The sequence below is a fragment of the Equus przewalskii genome, chromosome 15, assembly GCF_037783145.1.
Source record: "Equus przewalskii isolate Varuska chromosome 15, EquPr2, whole genome shotgun sequence".
NCBI classification, from domain to species: Eukaryota; Metazoa; Chordata; class Mammalia; order Perissodactyla; family Equidae; genus Equus; species Equus przewalskii.
Window position 1 is genome coordinate 16,586,820 of NC_091845.1, and position 17,848 is coordinate 16,604,667.

At 35.5% G+C, this 17,848-nt stretch overlaps 1 protein-coding gene across 26 annotated transcripts in view; it reads right to left on the reverse strand.

Moving 5' to 3' along the window:
* Positions 1 to 367: 367 nt before the first annotated feature.
* CHL1 (cell adhesion molecule L1 like) overlaps positions 368 to 17,848 on the reverse strand; it is a 211,558-nt gene continuing 194,077 nt past the window's right edge. For 14 of the 26 annotated variants that reach the window (XM_070576746.1, XM_070576745.1, XM_070576740.1 and 11 more), the window contains 9 exons: positions 16,225 to 16,447; positions 14,858 to 14,973; positions 14,514 to 14,718; positions 14,181 to 14,303; positions 11,113 to 11,292; positions 7,808 to 7,969; positions 7,042 to 7,173; positions 4,769 to 4,841; positions 368 to 1,682 (listed from right to left, as the gene is read on the reverse strand). In XM_070576746.1, coding sequence (XP_070432847.1) covers positions 1,466 to 1,682; positions 4,769 to 4,841; positions 7,042 to 7,173; positions 7,808 to 7,969; positions 11,113 to 11,292; positions 14,181 to 14,303; positions 14,514 to 14,718; positions 14,858 to 14,973; positions 16,225 to 16,447 — 1,431 coding nt within the window. In that variant the 3' untranslated portion in view covers positions 368 to 1,465. The remainder of the gene's footprint in view (positions 1,683 to 4,768; positions 4,842 to 7,041; positions 7,174 to 7,807; positions 7,970 to 11,112; positions 11,293 to 14,180; positions 14,304 to 14,513; positions 14,719 to 14,857; positions 14,974 to 16,224; positions 16,448 to 17,848) is intronic. The other 12 variants (XM_070576762.1, XM_070576754.1, XM_070576759.1 and 9 more) reach the window with 1 other exon arrangement.

The window sequence follows — 17,848 nt, forward strand, 5'->3', positions numbered from 1 at the left end:
CAATTTCAGTTAAGCATAATTAAGAATTTCATAGTAAGGTTAAAAAAAATGCTTCCAGAAAATGAGGAGTTGAACCTTGAATTTTACTGACATGCATGCACAGTCCTTCATACTGTTTCTAAACCATTTGAATGTACAATCTTAGAAGGATTAGTAGCCCACATCAGGAAATAAATTCCCTGAATTTGTACTGACTTTGACAGAAGGAGAACATAGAAAAAGACCCCACCCTGAAGATGTTTAAAATATGATATAGGCAAACATATGTATAGGAATTTCTACTGTAAACAGTTTTTCTTTTGGGGGGTTGGGGTAGGAAAACACTTGACAACAAAAATTTATTTGGAAAAATATGAAAACATCTCCCTCAATATTTATATGACATTTTATTTTGAGACTGTTGGAAAAAGCAATATAAGAACAAAACCCAAATGCTTTATACAAAATCTTCAGTTTTGAAACCTCATGTTATAGGTTGTAGCTCTGAAATGATGAAAAATGGTATCTTACTATATAACTCTAGCTATACAAACATGCCTGTTAATGCTCTTCTTCTCACTTCAAAATAAAACACATCTATATTTTAAATTGTGTAAATATTAACATAATATGTACAATGCATTCATGAAACATATGCAAGCATACCATTATATAAACATAGAACAAAGGTAAAAGCAGTCAATTTAGAAATGGAGATATTTAAAAGATACAGTTATTAGACTCCAGCATCATGGACACCTCGTGCCTGTTCTTTCATAAGATAGCCTTCTGACCACTGCTTCCGTTGCAGCAGAATTTAGTTCAAGAAAAAAACAAAAACAAAGATGTTGGCAGATGTGATAACTGATAGAGATAACAAATTCCTATTGAAACTGACAAAGTTAGAATTCTCTTTAAATATGACCATCTCTGGGCAAATAGTTAGGAGCTCAATAAATACTAGTTGATTGTTCGCCTAAGACTTCTACTACTAAAAATTTAAATAACTTTAGACTGTATATATTCAATGACTGTTTTAATAAGACATTCATATTCCTCTTTACATTTTAAATAACCAGTTTGCTTACCATCTTTTAAGACAGTTCTCAGAGACTGAATACACATGTGCATACAGAGAAAAACCCACAAGGTAGCAACATCTATGCAAACACAGTGAATAGTAAAACCAGGCAAATACGGAGGACAGGGAGTGGATACTTTGGATTCAGTTGAGGTGAATCTAAATACAAGATTTGTGTTCTGCATTTTGAGCACCTGAACAGAAACAACAACATAGGCCTGTAGTGTAGGTATTTTATTTTTTCAAGGCAGCGCTATTGTTCTCAACATGATAGCAGGATGTTCGAATTCTAGATGAAATCTTCTGCCAATACATTTCTATTCCTATGTGAAAGTTCTAGCCCATTTGAACAGATAAATATGGAAGTTTGGTATGAACCACTGATGTTGTTTACATGCGCTGTGTTTATGCTCGGAGGGGAAATGTTGCTGTAGAACTGCCATTGCTTTCAACAGATCCTTTCTCCTTAGACCCAGTATAAGCGCCAATAAATGATCCATCTTCATTGAATAGGCCATGGTCGCCTTCTCCATACTCAACTAAGCTGTCAGCACTTTCTGTTGCCTGCATATCCCTGTTGAGGGACCGAAGACTTCCCTTGAGAGGTTTTTCATCACTGTCACTAGAAAACAAAAAGAATAGTTCAACAAAACCTAAGATAAGAAATTGCCATAAAGCAAACCTCACGCAGCAGGGCTAATCGGTCTCATAATTTTCAGGATATTCACATTATCATTGAAGATGGAGAAATAAACCCACAAATGACACTTCCACAAATAAATGTTTAAAAAGTCATAACCAATGCACGTCATTGTGAGTAACTGGGAAACGATTTTTATTATTCATAACACTTCCGCTTCTCTTTAATATTGGGAGCCTTCGTGGGAAACGCAGAGCTTCAATCTGTCAGATACACATAGGACAGACGCTGTCTCCCTTGCTTTCATGAACTTTCGGAACTCGTCGTCAGCAAGTTTTGATCTTCTGTCTTTACCTTTGATCCTGTACATTCCCTCGAATCCTTGCAAAAATTTCTCTTTTGTTTAGGTTAATCAATCAATTTCTGTTTCTTATAACAAAGGAACTTTCTTTAATATAGTTTAAAACTCAGGTTTGTTAAATGAAAAAAAAATAGCCGGCATTTTTAGAACATAAAAACTACAAATATCCTATATTTTTGGTCTGGGTTTTATTCTTCAACAAAAGCAACTCTGAATTAGTAAAATGTCTATAAAATGATACCTTTTTCTAAATTTCTGATGAAGATTTCTTTTAAGTACTGACTACTGTCACACTGTAAAGTTATATACCAAATTAAATGATTTTTATACAATTTTAAAAATAAGAATTTGGAAAAAATATAATAAGAATGTGATTAGCACTTTATAATTTGTGGTCGTCACCAGTGCTCCTCATCAAATAGGTCCAGCTCTCAGCTGTCTGGAAATATGGTAGGACGGTACTTCTTTGCATGTGACTTGCTTTGGCCAAAGAAAAGTGAGCAAAGGTGACATGGGTCACTTTACAGCCAGTCCTCAATTTGCCATGTTCTATCCCACTGCCGTGGTGACCCTGGATGTTCACCCACCAGCCAATCACTCCTAAGTGACCAAGATGACCAGAGCCATCTGCATTGGACACACAACTTGAGAAAGAAAAAAAGTTTGGGGGCCAGCCCTGTGGCCAAGTGGTTAAGTTCACTTGTTCCACTTTGGGGGCCCAGGGTTCGCCAGTTCGGATCCTGGGCATGGACCTACACACTGTTCATCAAGCCATGCTGTACCAGCATCCCACATAGAAGAACTAGAATGACTTACAACTAGGATCTATAACTATGTACTGGGGCTTTGCGGGGGGGGCAGGGGGGGCGAAGATTGGCAACAGTTTTTAGCTCAGGGCCAATCTTCCTTACCAATAAAGCACAAAAAAAATGAAAAGAAAAATATTTTGGCATTGTTTTTCACAGCAGCATAACCCAGCCTATCCTGACTCATACAATAACTGGCTCCAGAATTGGGATTCTACAGTTACAAAAGCAAAACCAACAAACAAAAGCAAGATATAGCATTGGCTTGGGGGCCAGGCAATGAGGAGTTAAGAAACTATTTCCAGAAGCTGGAATGATAAGAATTCATGTTATGCAAGGGCACAACATCCAGGAAACTGTCTTCTGGGATAACTTGGAGACTAAATAATGTTCCTGATGAACATGTAGTTTTAGGGAAAGAGGATGGAACACATCTTAACTCTGATGGGATGCCAGGTGAAATCGTTTAGGGGATGATTTTCTCTGTCTCTTTAAAGAAGCAGCAGAGCATGGAGAAATTAGTTTTTTGACAAGGCACTGTCCTAGTTTTCTTGCCTGTAAAATTGAACTAGTAATACCTGTCTTTCAAACAGTCTTTAAACTGTTTCCAACTGTCTTCAAACAGTTGACATTGGTCCCCTGTGATCCTTGCCTTGTGGAATTTGAGCCACAATTTATAAATTTGTAAAGTTTCAAGTTTTTCTTTCTCTCTCTCTCTTTTCCTCCCTCCTTCCCTTCCTTTCTTCCTTGCTTCTTCCCTCTTTAATGCTCCTTATTCTGGAAAGAACTTAAAGTGACTTATCAAGAAATAGAAAAACATAAAGAGAGTATTTACCAAGCAGGAGAAAGAAAGGTAAGTATAGAGCAAAGTAGAGCCTATGATGAGGCTCAGATGTATATCAGTTAATGCAAGATAGCTAATCAGAGTACTCTTTATCCCTGATTATAGCAATGGATGCAGGCATGGCCCAATCTGGGCCAATCAGGTCTCTTATTTGATATGGATCCTGGTCTCATGCGTGCTAAAGGCCATATAAGCCTGGAAATTGCAATAGCTCTCTTGGCTGCAATATACAGAGGACGTGACAGAAAACAATAGCATCCCAAAGAAGAAGAGCTAAGGAATGGAGAGGGTGGAAAGGGGAAGATGGAGAGAGACAACAGGAGAGTGGGAAGTACAACACACCCTCAAGAGCTAGCCGCCTCATACCAGATTTCTTGCAATTTCTCCCATGTATGGCGACACACTTTTATATCCTCACATATTTGGTCATGCTCTGCTCAGCAGCTAACACTAACAATCTTTTTCATCCTTTAAAGCCTAGCTTATTTCTTTCAAATGATCCCTTTCCAAAACCCATCCTAGGCAGAAATAGTTGCTCTCTTTTTTGCTCTCTTATTCTATTTAATTAAATACAGCCATTGGAATAGAAAAGTTTTTTCCTCTGTAGACTAGGTTCGTCTTGAAGACAAGGTTTGTAACTCACTCACCTTTGCAGGTACACCCAGTAGGTGCACAGGATATATATTTATGGATGTAAACTGAATACAACCTGGGTTCATAATGGCCATGCTGAAGAGTGACTTCATATATTTTAGCTGCCCCAAATAGATATTCAGTCTAAATAAAAATAGTGTCCTTTGCATAGCACATAGAGCATCAAGAAAGCTTCTTGGCACCACTTCTCCCTAGTTTGCAGTTACAACCCCACGCCTGCACACAGAAATTCAGCTGCTATCGCTTAAGTAGGCCCTATTTTTACAAATTGTTCTTTATAGGGGCATTACAATATAGTCCTATAAGCTTCATTTTAAGAATAAACACTTCTTTTTGTATTTTTAAGCTTATAACCTGATGAATATGTGTTTTGATAAGTTTTAAAATAGAACATTACGTTTACCTGTATTCACCAAAAGTTTCATCTTTTACTGACTGAACTTCTGGATCTGGATGCAAATCTTCCTTTTCTTTCACTAAAAAAAATAGAGGAGAAAGTAATACAAATAAATTTTACAGACATATTAGCAATGCTGTTGAAAGATGAATAATCAATAAGAATAGTATTGCTCAAATTTTTTGATCCTAATAAATCAAGTTGGGGTGTTTTTTCTTGTTTGTTTTTTTTTTGCTGAGGCAGATTCATCCTGAGCTGACATCTGTGCCTATCTTCTTATATTTTGTATATGGGTTGCTGCCACAGCATGGATGATGAGTGGTGTTGGTCCATGCCAGGGATCCAAACCTGCAAACCTGGGCCACCGAAGTGGAGCGTGCTGAACTTAAGCACCACACCATGGGGCCAGCCACCTAAGTCAAGTTTTTTGTGGTTGTATCTACAACTCATCAGTTATCCTTCACTTAAATAAAAAAGAAAAAGGATTTTCTGGGTTCTCCTTATTTGTCATCAGAGTTACAGAATGTTGTAGATTTTCATGTGACTATTTGATATTATATGGGCAATAAATCTTACTGGAAGAGTCAAATTTAGTTATGGCCTCTTAATGAAGAGCAAATTACTAAATATTCATTTTGTTATCCTAAACTTTTTGAAGATGTCATAGGCTCATATCAGATCTCTGCCTCTAAACTAAAGTGAATAGAAGAGTTGATTATGGTTGTTCTGCTCTTTCTCTTACTCAAAATTGCCTCAATATTCAGAATATTTAGGTCTGTAGTGACATTTTAAATTAGACATTCTAAATAGTGGGATATAGAACAAGGAAGTTCTTGCTTCACTTTAACAGGAAAACAAACAAAGTCCTTCTTTGCAGCACCTTTTACTACTGCTTGCAAGGATCTAGAAGATTCTCTCAGTTGTCCTAAAATGTGAAGTGCTGACTTATTTTTCCTTTAAGAGCACCATTTGAGAAAGCTTCTTTAGAATTTAGATAGAGCCACACTTCACAAATGAGTATTTGTTGGGGATACTCAAAAGGAAATGCTATATCTTTTTAAAGTTTCCAATTAATGACCTAGAACATTCATTAGTCACTGAAAATTGAATTCATAATAATTGAGTCTTCACAGGAAAAAAAAATGAGATCTATCATTGCATAAATTTTCCAAGTCATTTTACAAAATATCAGAAATTATGCTCTTGTTTGTTTCTTTGACTGTTCAATATACATAATAGGCTCCCAATAAATATTTGCTGGACGAACCATAAGCCAGTAAAGAACTTCTCACTAATCTGAACATCATCAAACTAATAGCAGTAGGATCTAAATCATTCTCCCTATATAAAAACACCATGACTAGTAAGCAAAAATAATAATAATAGCAACAACTATATATATATAAAAGATAAAATAAATTTGAAAGTTGAATGAAATTAAAGCCAACCATTATATTAGCTAGGATGGTTTTTATTTATGTTTTGTGTACCATTAATTCAGGAGGCAGTGTATCCAATATATATCATGGTAATAAGAAATGCATTCCCAGCAATGGTTAACTCTAACAAAGTTGACTAGTGGAGCCAATACTATTAGAATGTACTAGTGCAAAAAATCTCTGAGTGATGAATGTATAGAGATATACTATAAATAGGTCCATGGGGCCGGCCCCATGGCCAAGTGGTTAAATTCAGACACTCCACTTCGGCAGCCAGGGTTTCGCTGGTTTGGATCCTGGGTGAGGACACCACACCGCTCATCAGGCCATGCTGAGGTGGTGTCCCACATACCACAACCAGAGACACTCACAACTAGAATATGCAGCTATGCACTGGGAGGCTTGGAGAGAAGAATAAAAAGAAAACAAAAAAGAAGATTGGCAACAGATGGTGGCTCAGGTGCCAATCTTTAAATAGGTCCTTTCTTCTTGAGACATGAAAATATATGAGTGTGACTTCATAATATGTCTTCGCAACATCTCAACATCTCTGATATTTTACAACAGAAAATAGAAGCTTGGAAATATTATAAGCCTCATTAGAGCCTATTTCAAGCACTAGAAACTAGAAAACAAGTTACCATCTGGAGATAATATTCTGGACTACACATAGTCCCTTTGGTCAGTTAATATAGGGATTTCTTTTCCTTTCAGTACACTGTATATCTAATCTGCTAATGTAAATTTGACTTAAATAATTTAAAAAAATAAGTCTCTGAAGAACACCTCCTAGAAAATACTATTTAATAAATTGAAAGTCATAAAAAGAAACACTTTTACCTGAGTACTTTCCACCTTTGTTCCTCTTCACAAAGCAAACAGTTAACAATATTAGCGTGAGAAGAGCAATCGCACACATCAATCCAATAAACCAGCCTTGAGTGGAGATGTCATCGTATAAACCAGCATATTCTGTTGTACAAAGAGAAGTCACACAGTGAATGCTAGAAAGGCTCTGGGATTATGCCCCTTGGGGGAAAATTAAACATCATTTTTAAACATACAAAATAGCATCAATATTAATTTCCTTTGAGCGACCGTAGAGGGAATGTGATTTGAAGGACATTTCCCCGGGAGAATACTGATAAATCCTTCATTCTTGATTTAGAAAGGGTCCTCTCAAGTTGCATTTGGTTCTGAGGATAAAAACCAAAGAGGAAAGTGGAGGCAGACGAAGTTACATACAGCAGCAGCCACAAGCAAGCAAAAGCACAAGCCGCCTTGGTTATATGCAGGTTGTCATGGAGCTTCTGTGTTTTTATTTTGTTGTGGTTTTCTTTTTAGTTTTGTTATTAACGTGTTAATCAGGAGGAGATATTTTTAGGCAAGTACTCTGGTAAAAACAGTAAGGGATAAATTGGACCTGGGTAGAACATTTTTCATTTTGATGATTTTAAAATACTACGCCAAAACAAATTGAAACTCTTTTTTATAGCTAATGGACGCCATATTTTTATCTTTAATATAGGGAGAATGTAAAATGAAATAATCTACAGAACACAGATCTACTGTCTAATACTGCCCCAAATATAATCTCGTTTCTCACCTCTCCCTCTTGTGTCAATTACATCTTCAAAAATGCTATTGTTATCAACCCAATTCTTAGTCAATAGACGAACTACATGTTCAGCTCCCGGCTCAAATACCTCTACGGGGTGAATCTTTTGAGTAAGATTTACTCCTTCTGATATCTTCCCGATACTTTTACCTAAGAAATGCACACAGTTAAATCAAACGAATTGTTTAATCATTTAAAAGCAGGACGTGAAAGGTGAAAAAATATTGTTATTTGAGATGAATAAAAAAGCCATTTGTAGCATTTTGTTTTTCAGGTAGTTTTTGAATTATCAGGTGATCAAGAAAATCAACATTTCAAGATTTTCTTTTTGAACATACTGAAATTGAAGAAATGAAATGAGCTTAATTCATGTCCTTTTAAGATGACGTACTGGTTGATGAAATGGTACTATAAATCTGCCCAGTCAAGTGAATGGTTCAAAACCAAACACGGACTTCAAAACTCACACAAGGTAATTTTGTGCAATTGGACTTTCACAAATCTAGCAGAAAAAGGAATATGACCATTTTGGCTTATAATTGGAAGTATATGACATTATAATCCTTACTATGTATTACTTCTTTTTGCCTTGATCTTCTCCATAAATATTGATAGAATAGTAGGATAATATGGTCATATATTAAATATTTAAAATTGGTAGAAATTTAAGGTACATAAAGTGCAGGTTTATAGGTACATTTAAATGAAATGCAATGAGATTTTGAAAGCGTTTGAGAAATTAACATTTTTCAAAAAAGAAACATGAATATGTCAATATATTAATTGTAGAATCTCATAGCAGCAGATAAAAATGAGTCAATTAAATATATATTTAATTTCTGATCTTGCAACAAGATATCTAAAATATTTTTGAATTTTATTGATAATTTTGCTAACCAGAAAATATTAACAATTTATACTGAAAATAAAATACATTCCATGTTGAGAATATTGGGCGTTTTGAAACTCTGTTTTAAATGGATATATGTTACATGTTAAAATTTAGTTATAACTTTTCACTTTAGAATAGAAATTGACCAAATAATTACTGATAACAAAAGGGCTTCATTAAAAAATGGTACTATGGGAGAAATCAGGCCACTTATATTAGTTGAGCAAAGCCTTTAAGACTGAGCACCATTGAAACAGAATGCAATTAATTTTGACTTTGAAAAACAGAAGTATTAGTATAACATTAAGTAGAACAAGCTTTTGAAAGAGCAAAGCAAGTGTTTCTTATTCAAACCAGTAATGACACAAAAAAGAATATTTCTGATTATCTCCCTCTTTTTCCCCATCTTAGATTATGGAATGGGAGCCACCTGAAAATTGGAATGACAGCCTGAAAATAATTTTAAAAAAGGTTGTGTAGCAAATCCCATTCTCTGAATAATTGTCAGATGACCTTAAACTGTGCTATCGAGGCAAAGCAAGGAGAAGAAAGATACACAGAAACAGATTCCAATTTGGCCAAAAGTTATCATTTTTAGAGTGTTTAGTGATAACAAGATGTGTCTCCTCAGTGGAAATATATATATTTTTCTTTTTTGCAAAGATTATGCTGAAATCCAGTGGGAAAAGAGATTACAGTTTCTTTCCTGTAAATATGGCAAGATATGCCTACGGAAGAGAAATCAGTGTCAACTAGGAAAGGGGCAGTAGCAGGAATACTGAAAATGCAGATTCCTGAAAAAGAGCACAAACATAGCAGTAAGAAACATTTGCAAATTACTGACACATAAGACAGTGAAGACATTTGCTGTCAGACACTCAAGCACATTAGTTACATCTTTAATTGGCTGAAGAGATGTAGCATCATTTATAAAATCATATCAACAGCATTTTCCATCCTCTAAAAGCAATTTTTGAATTGTTTTATGAACACAATCAAGCCCAAATTTTCCAAATATTTCGACATATATTAGAATGTGTAACTACTACAAAATTGTGTAGGCCATTTTGAGAATATTTTTTTCTCACATGCTGCAAATCTGCAAGAATGGGATTAGCATTTCTCACGCATATTATAGTCATAGTTCTAACGAAACAGAAACCCTCTCCATGCCTTCAAACCCTGTTTTTAAAAATACAGAAGTTGCATATTTAGATTACTACTATTCTGACTTCTTTTCTTTGTAATGAACTCTCGACGCCAGTTTGAACACTTGAGAAATAAGATCCTTTTAGTTACCAGAAAGTTTTCAAACGTCATTTTTAAATCTAACTTTTATGAGTAGGTAAATGAGTTCCTCACTTCACTTGGTGTGTAATTCATCCTTGGAAATAATTTGTGGGTCTCTTGGGAGAAATTATGTGAATATATATACTTTTCCCATAAAAGAGAGTTTTGAGTATGTGGGGCATCTGAGGAAAACATAAGCCCTTCATTATCTAGATGCAGCAAGAATAATAAGAGGGAGAAACAACTAAACTGACAATAAAGATCAGAGCATAACCATTCACACAAACACGTTGATTTCCAGTGATTCGCAAACTTGAACATATTTTAATGTAGATCTTTTATAAATGGCAATTTAATTTTCTTCATTACTATTTTCTCTTTTCCCATTGATTCTACCTTTTTTCTAATCTAAAATTTGGATTTCCTGTGATTCATTTCCCTTTCTTACTCCACCTTCTTATTTCTTTCCTGAAGCCCTGTTGATATCACAGAAAGCTTAGCAGAAACAATGATAAAATCATAACTGGAGAAATAATTTGGTAAAGGAAATAGTTCTGAGTTGGAAAAAAAATAGAAAAGTGCAATTGAATTAGGAGGATTTTCCAAATGAAACTACAGATTTACGGGCTGTTTTCAAGGCAGTTATTTGGCATCAACCAGTAGACAGTAAAATAAAACTGATGTATGATTCAATGTATATATGAGTCAAGACACAGAAGTGAAATGTATTAGATTAGTGTTGCAAAACGTCTATGAGGGCAAGAGACATATATTTTTCTGTTTGGAAACATTTCCAAAAGAAAAATATCCCTCTACTAACCTTATGAATAACTTTATGACCTTATGTCCCCCTATTTTGATTAAGTAAAATTATAGTTCCTGACCTTAAATACACCAAGGCTATAGTTTGATGCTGTTACATAGAAATCCATAAATTGAGTCAATGTGAACTTTACAAACAAGATAAATAAATTCTGTATATATGTCAGTGAAAAACAAAAGGTCAGACAGATTGAGATCGCAATCATTTCTAATTTACAATGACAAACGTAGAACATTCTTTTCAGTGTAGTTGTTTAAAAAACTGCATGCAGAAGCCTCTGGTACTTACTCCCTTCTCCTAGTGTGGTACTTTCCTCAGTGATTGGTTTTCCACAGCCCTTTGAGGTGCAAGCCCTCAAGTAGAATTTGTACTTGGTAGCTGCATTGAGGTTTCTGAGATGCCAGCTAGGCTGTGATGGAGTTGTAATGTTGATATCATTTAGTTCTCCAACCTCATAGGTGTCATTTACTAGAGAAATAAACATGAACAATAACACTTCAAATTTCATAGTCTTAATAATTCAAGTTAGGTTGCCTCTTGTTTTCCCTTCTGTGAACGCTTGTGATATGCAAGGCATTATCTTAATTATTCATAGCCGTCAATTCATTTAATTCTATGAGGTAGAAACAATTAGTATGACTATACCATACATAGTAAAACTGAGGTTTGGCAAGAATAAACACCTTGCCTAGATCTAGGCCAGTAATTAGCAGACTGGGATTTATTTGAATACAAACCATAGCCTTTTGACTCCAGAGTCCATGTTCTCAATCACTTGCCATACTAAAGTCAATCATTCCACCTCCATTGTACCTATCAAAATGAGAGACTCTTCTCCATTATCATATTTTCACTGTATCTTTGACTTAAGCACGTTTAACCTCCTTTGGGGGGAATAATTTGGACAACGATCTATTTGTTTTCTATGGTTTTGAGTTTAATATGTGGCACCAAATAAGTACTCACTATATGTAGCATCAATAAACTAATTAATAAATTAAATATTTTAAATATCTACTGTGTACTAAGCACTATGTAAAATGCTAAAGGGAAAATGATGAATTTAATAGCTTCTTTCAAAGAATTTGTAATCCAACAAAGACATGAGATTTGTGCAAGAGCACAAAGTGCTGTGGGATTACCAATAAGAATAGTCCAAGAGATGAAATGGCACATCTAAGATCATGCAACCACTAGCGGCAGGAAAAGGATTAGAATAAACCCTCCTGACTCTCAGTCCAAGATACCACATACGAAAACAAAATAAAAGTATTTTCTTTGACATAAAAATGCCTTCCTTGTTCTGTATAATGCATTAGATCAAGAAAAACGAAAAACAAGCTAAAGATCCAAATATTGGAAAGAAGTAAGTAACATTATCAAACTTTATGAATTATCTGAGAATATTGCTGTAAAATATCACAAAGTCAATTTAAAAACTACCACAAACAATGTAAGAATTCAGGAAAGTATACACAGAGATCTCATATACATAATCAGCAACTATTTAGAACATATAATAGCAATAAAAAAGATAAACTAAAATACTTTGATAACTTGCTATTAATGGAAGACAAAATAAGTATACAATTAAATCATTTAATTTAAAAATCCACATATCAAACAGTACAATAATCCCAGAAATTGTTACTATTTCAGCTTTTTCTCTATATATTCCAAGAACTTGTTTCTAAAGTAAATTTAAATCTTAAATACAGATCAACATTAAGGTTGGAATTTAATTCATGTTAAGTTTCTTTATTGTTAGGATAAAGATAAGGCATATCTTTACCAAATAAATTGACATTTAAAAAGTCTTCAATATTTCTTCAGTGCCTTCTACATTTTTGAAAACCAGTTCACAGAATTGTGTAGGCTTAAGAGCTCAAGACCTAGAATAAGATTGATCTGGGTTTGAACCCTTGCTTAACACTTATTTTACTGCATGACTCTAGGTAAGTATATTATATACGCCTCAATTCTCTTATCCATAAAATAGTGACAATACAGACCTTATAGATTTCCTATTTTAATGAAGAAATGCAAGGAGAATACTCATTACTGATCCTGCTACAAACAGTCACTCAAAAATGCTAAAATTAGATCAATATCCTTGATCTGTTGGGATTACAGCGATACAAGCCCACCTCAGAGCAGGCCATCAGAAGCTAAAAATGGCACCTGACTTGGACTGCTGCAAGACTTGAATTGATGGCAGAGTGGCACATCAGGGCTATGATCAAGTTAGTTTTTCCAAGCAGTGTAGACTGGGTTTCTGTAGTCCTAGTGTTTTTTTTTTTTTCTTTTTTTTTTTAATTTTTTTTTAAAGATTTTATTTTTCTCCTTTTTCTCCCCAAAGCCCCCCGGTACATAGTTGTATATTTCGTTGTGGGTCCTTCTAGTTGTGGCACCTGGGATGCTGCCTCAGCGTGGTCTGATGAGCAGTGCCATGTTCGCGCCCAGGATTCGAACCAACGAAACACTGGGCCGCCTGCAGTGGAGCGCGAGAACTTAACCACTCGGCCACGGGGCCAGCCCCAGTGTTTTGGTTTTTTTAGGAATGTATGTCCTCAAAGTCTAAAATCTTCTATGATCTCAGTCCCCTCATTTCCATTTTGAGATGATGCTTAGATGTGAAGACTATTAGAGTGGGAGGGGCTATGATTAAGAATGACATGATTTCCTCTAAACATGTTCTTTTCAACCCAATGGCAGAGCAGCATCTGGGTTTAGCCTATTTTGAGTAATAGTTGAAAATCAACTCTTTAGTTTTCTCGATATTTCCTGCCTGTCCCAATAGGCTATCAATAAAGGACTCCACAAATATAAGTATATTTAGGGTTGAGACTGGAAACATACATTGGAGACAGAAGAGAGAGTGCAGTGTGGAAGTTACCTGTGCTTTGAATCTGCATTACATCATTTACTAACTCTTTTCTTTGGCATGTTTCTTAATTCTTAAGGCCTCTCATATACAAATATCAAACACATGTTTTCTGGTACTCATTGGCATATTGCTTTTCTTCTGTAACAGGGTTTGGCAAACCTTTCTGAAAAAGCTAGACTGTGAATAATTTAGATTTTGTGGGCCATTCAATCTCTATCACCGCTACTCAACTTTGCCATTATAGTGAGAAAAACTTAAATGGGTGCATATGGCTGTGTTCCAATAAAACTTTCCTCATAAAAACAGGTAGTGGGCTGGGTTTGGCTGCAAGCCAGCTTACAGGCCCCTGTGCTATAAAGAAGTATGCCGGCCTATAAACCATGATCATCAGATGCTCAGCATAACAAACCAAATACTCAACCAAAAAATGAAACAACAATAGGTTAATCCAATTCAAATTTTTACTTACTTATCTGGTACTGTAATAGATAGCCAGTTAAGTTTCCATTCAATTTTTTAGGTAGTCCCCAGGATAAAGTGGCAGTGTCTTTATCAACTTTGATGACCTTGAGAAAAGTTGGCTGTTCAGGTACTAGAAAACACAAGACCAAGAAGAGACACTCATAAATTGGTAAATTTCTAAAAAAAACCCAAAACCATTAGATTATAATTTTTCAGAGAAATTGAGAAGTTAGCTCATATTTGAAGTACATATTAATTAACTACTAATAAGAGAGGAATGTTTAATTTGTTCATTGGACAATTCCTATGTTGACATTATAATACATTGTTATTCTCTCACCTCCTTCTGGTGTTTGAAATGTATAAGGCTCACTTTCTGGACCAGCTCCCTTTGAATTATAGGCTAAGACTGTTAAGTGAAATTCACTAAAGGCATCTAGGGAAGGAACCATTCCATAGCTTCTTTGTCCTGAAAATCTCAGAATGTTTACTTCTTTGGGATGAGTTCTTCCATCCAACAGACTTTTTGTTTTCCACCAATTTATCTGCAATGAAAATAGGAACCCTGTAACTTATCAGCCATGTGGCCACAGTGGCAGATTCTCTTTTGGCTTCTTCTGAAATCAGTTCTTATTTGCAAGAAGATATTAACTCAACAATGAGAAGAAAATCTAAGATAAAAACCTGATATCCTTTCAGATGTCCATGTACTCTGTCCTTTGGAATCGATGACCAGGTAACTTTAACTAATGTGCTGTTTATAACGTCCACCCCATGGATCACTGGAGCCGTATCAGGATCTGTTAAGCACATAAGAATGATTAGCTTTCAATAATCTCCAAACGTGATTATTAGGAGCTTTTTCAAAAGGTGATTTTTCATATTGTTTATTCTGAGGAAAGCACTTTTGTGAAATCAATTCCAAATGGAACCAAGAGAGTTTCTCATTACAGAGGAGTTTCTCAGCCCACACAGGTTTCCAGGGGAAGAGGATAGCCTGTTCCACACTGAGAAAGGTCACTCTCCAAATGGATACAAGTGGGCAATGTAACTGGAAACTTAAAACAATGCCCAGGGAAATACTCTGTGGGCATTTTGCCTTTGGAAGGTGAACTATAATATAACTAAAATTACTTGGGAGTTTGATTCATATTAATAACAACAGCTAACCTTATTTGAGCATGCACTATGTGTCAGGCACCGTTCAAAGGGCCTTACCTGGATTGGCGCACATCATCCTTAGAACACTCTATAAAGTAGACACATTATGCTCAACCTACAGGGGAGCTAAACACATGCAGAGCTGCCAAGACTAATATCTTGGTACACGGTGATGTGTAGTTTCATTTGTGTAGAATTTAGATAGCAGGTGAATAAGGAGTTTTCATTTCACATTTCCAAGCTTCTACTCTTAGATCAAAATATTACTTTGGATACTGGAAGAACAATGAGAATAACTCCTAACGTGTAGTGATATGGAATGCTGTGTCATTCCTGTTTCCAATAACCTATTTGCAGGAGTTATTAAGGTATAAGTATTTAATAGTAAGATCATATCTCATATCACCAGTACCTCAAAACTGTTTGTGTATCTGTGTGTGTGTTTAATTCTATACACAATCTGGGTCTGTATCTCCTCTGTGTGAGGAAGGCTCCAGACACGTCACTGAGTCGGTGGCACAGCAGCAGGTGGCTGTTAGGAGGGCCTTGACAAGGAAGGGCAAATGTAATTGAAAACCTTATGACAGTTATGCTGCCTAACTGATTGCAATGATGATTCCAGGTCTTTGATTTTCAATATAGAAACAGCTTTGTTGGGAAACTGAATATAATTAAAACTTTCAAGGTACATCCTAACCACTCTATACTGATCAACTGTCCTGCAGTCAACCCTAAAGTAGGAACCATGTGTTCTGTTTCATTTTATCTCCCACAGCTAGTACAACCTCTTTGCATGCAGTAGTTGCTGCAAAAATGTTCATCGACAGAAATGCAATATACTTGAGAGAAACTGCTGTTGAGTGCTTGGGAGTTTCAGCTGTATCACTTACAGTCTTCTCCAGAATAGAGAACCACTGACTGAGGCTCAGGGCCAGAGCCGAGGTGATTGACGGCTTGGACTTGGACATCATAAGGAGCATAGACAGTAGGCGTCATCACCCGCAAGGTGTGATTTGTGACTGTTTCTTCTTCCCATTCCACTGGGGCTCCCTGTGGCTTCCAGGTCACTCTGTATTCCAGTCCTGGTCCATTCTGCTCCATGGATTTCAAAGGCTAAAACAGAAGGCAGGACTCATCCAGTGTGATCACAAATATGTTGACTTAGAGATGGTGGTAAGCCATCCTAAGTGGCGTGAGAAGTGCTGCTATAGATGGATCATTTCTTGGGAGATCTTAAATCCCTTTGTGGTCTGGAAAGACTTGTGGACATTTTTGTCATTCTGTAAGTTTATTTTGAAAGTTAGTCCCTCAGCTTCCCACATAGTAAGAAACTCACAATTTAGATGCCTGGAATATGCCCTTGGGGCTAAGTCTAACTTTTCATATATGAAAGAATTGACTAAGAAGTTTCATACGGGTTTAAGCTTTTGTTTACCTTTTTCATCTATATTCCACTTTTTCACTCCCAAAGAAGTGACAGGAATAAAAAGGACATGGCCTCGAATTCCACACTTGTGAATGGGATTTTCCCATGGCTTTTCAGTCAGAATACTTTCTTCCACCTGACTCTACCCATCCTTCTCTATCTTCCTTCCAAGAAGAGAGAGATTGAGTAAATTTTTACTTTTGAAGAATATGCATGCTTATACATCAGAAGATGTAGCCCCTCGCAATAATAATATAATATATAATATAATGCAATATAATAATATAATTCTCCAGCTCCTTGGACAATCTGTTTCTGTTTCTTCAAGATAAAGTACCCCCTGACTCCACTTTATTTTGCTGTATAGGAATATTTAGTGGAGGAATTTCCAGTATAGGAAATTGGTTATTTCTGCTTTGTTTTTAATTGAGTAATATTTTGATTCAAAAAAAAATTTATGTGATTTAAACCACCTGCTTCATTTCACAGACATGAGAATGTGCATTTAAATGAATAAGTTAAATAAAATACATTAAAAGTGTGATTTTAGTCCTAGATTATAAGATTCACTTATATAAACAGTAATTTTGTCTGCATATGCACGTGATTCAATAATGTCATATGTAGTATTCTTACAGAATTTCCAGGGCTTCTTGACTCAGCCTAATTTGTTAAAATACTTAGAGAGATTGTCTGGAATTAAGTTAAAAGCATAGGGTTCTATCAGCAAAATAATTTCAAGTCTATGCTTATTCCAAGATGAATACTTAAATTAGCTGGGGGAAAAAATCAAAGCAAGACAAGATTTTCTGGTCTCTGTTTCTAATTTGCATTCAAAGTTTTCCCCCAAGATAATTTTTACTATCATATGGATATAAATTTGCCCAAGCTTTTGGCATTGCCCAGATGAATCAGGCCATAAGCTTTTAATTCCACAGTGCAATCTGGAATTACATTTTCCTTCAGCCCCTCCTGACAATAAATGTGTACAAATAGTATTATTCAATTTGCATATGTTTTGCTCCAAGGAAAACAGTTACATTTGATAAAGCTCTCTGGAAAATTTTAAACAAACTGTGCCACCGTGG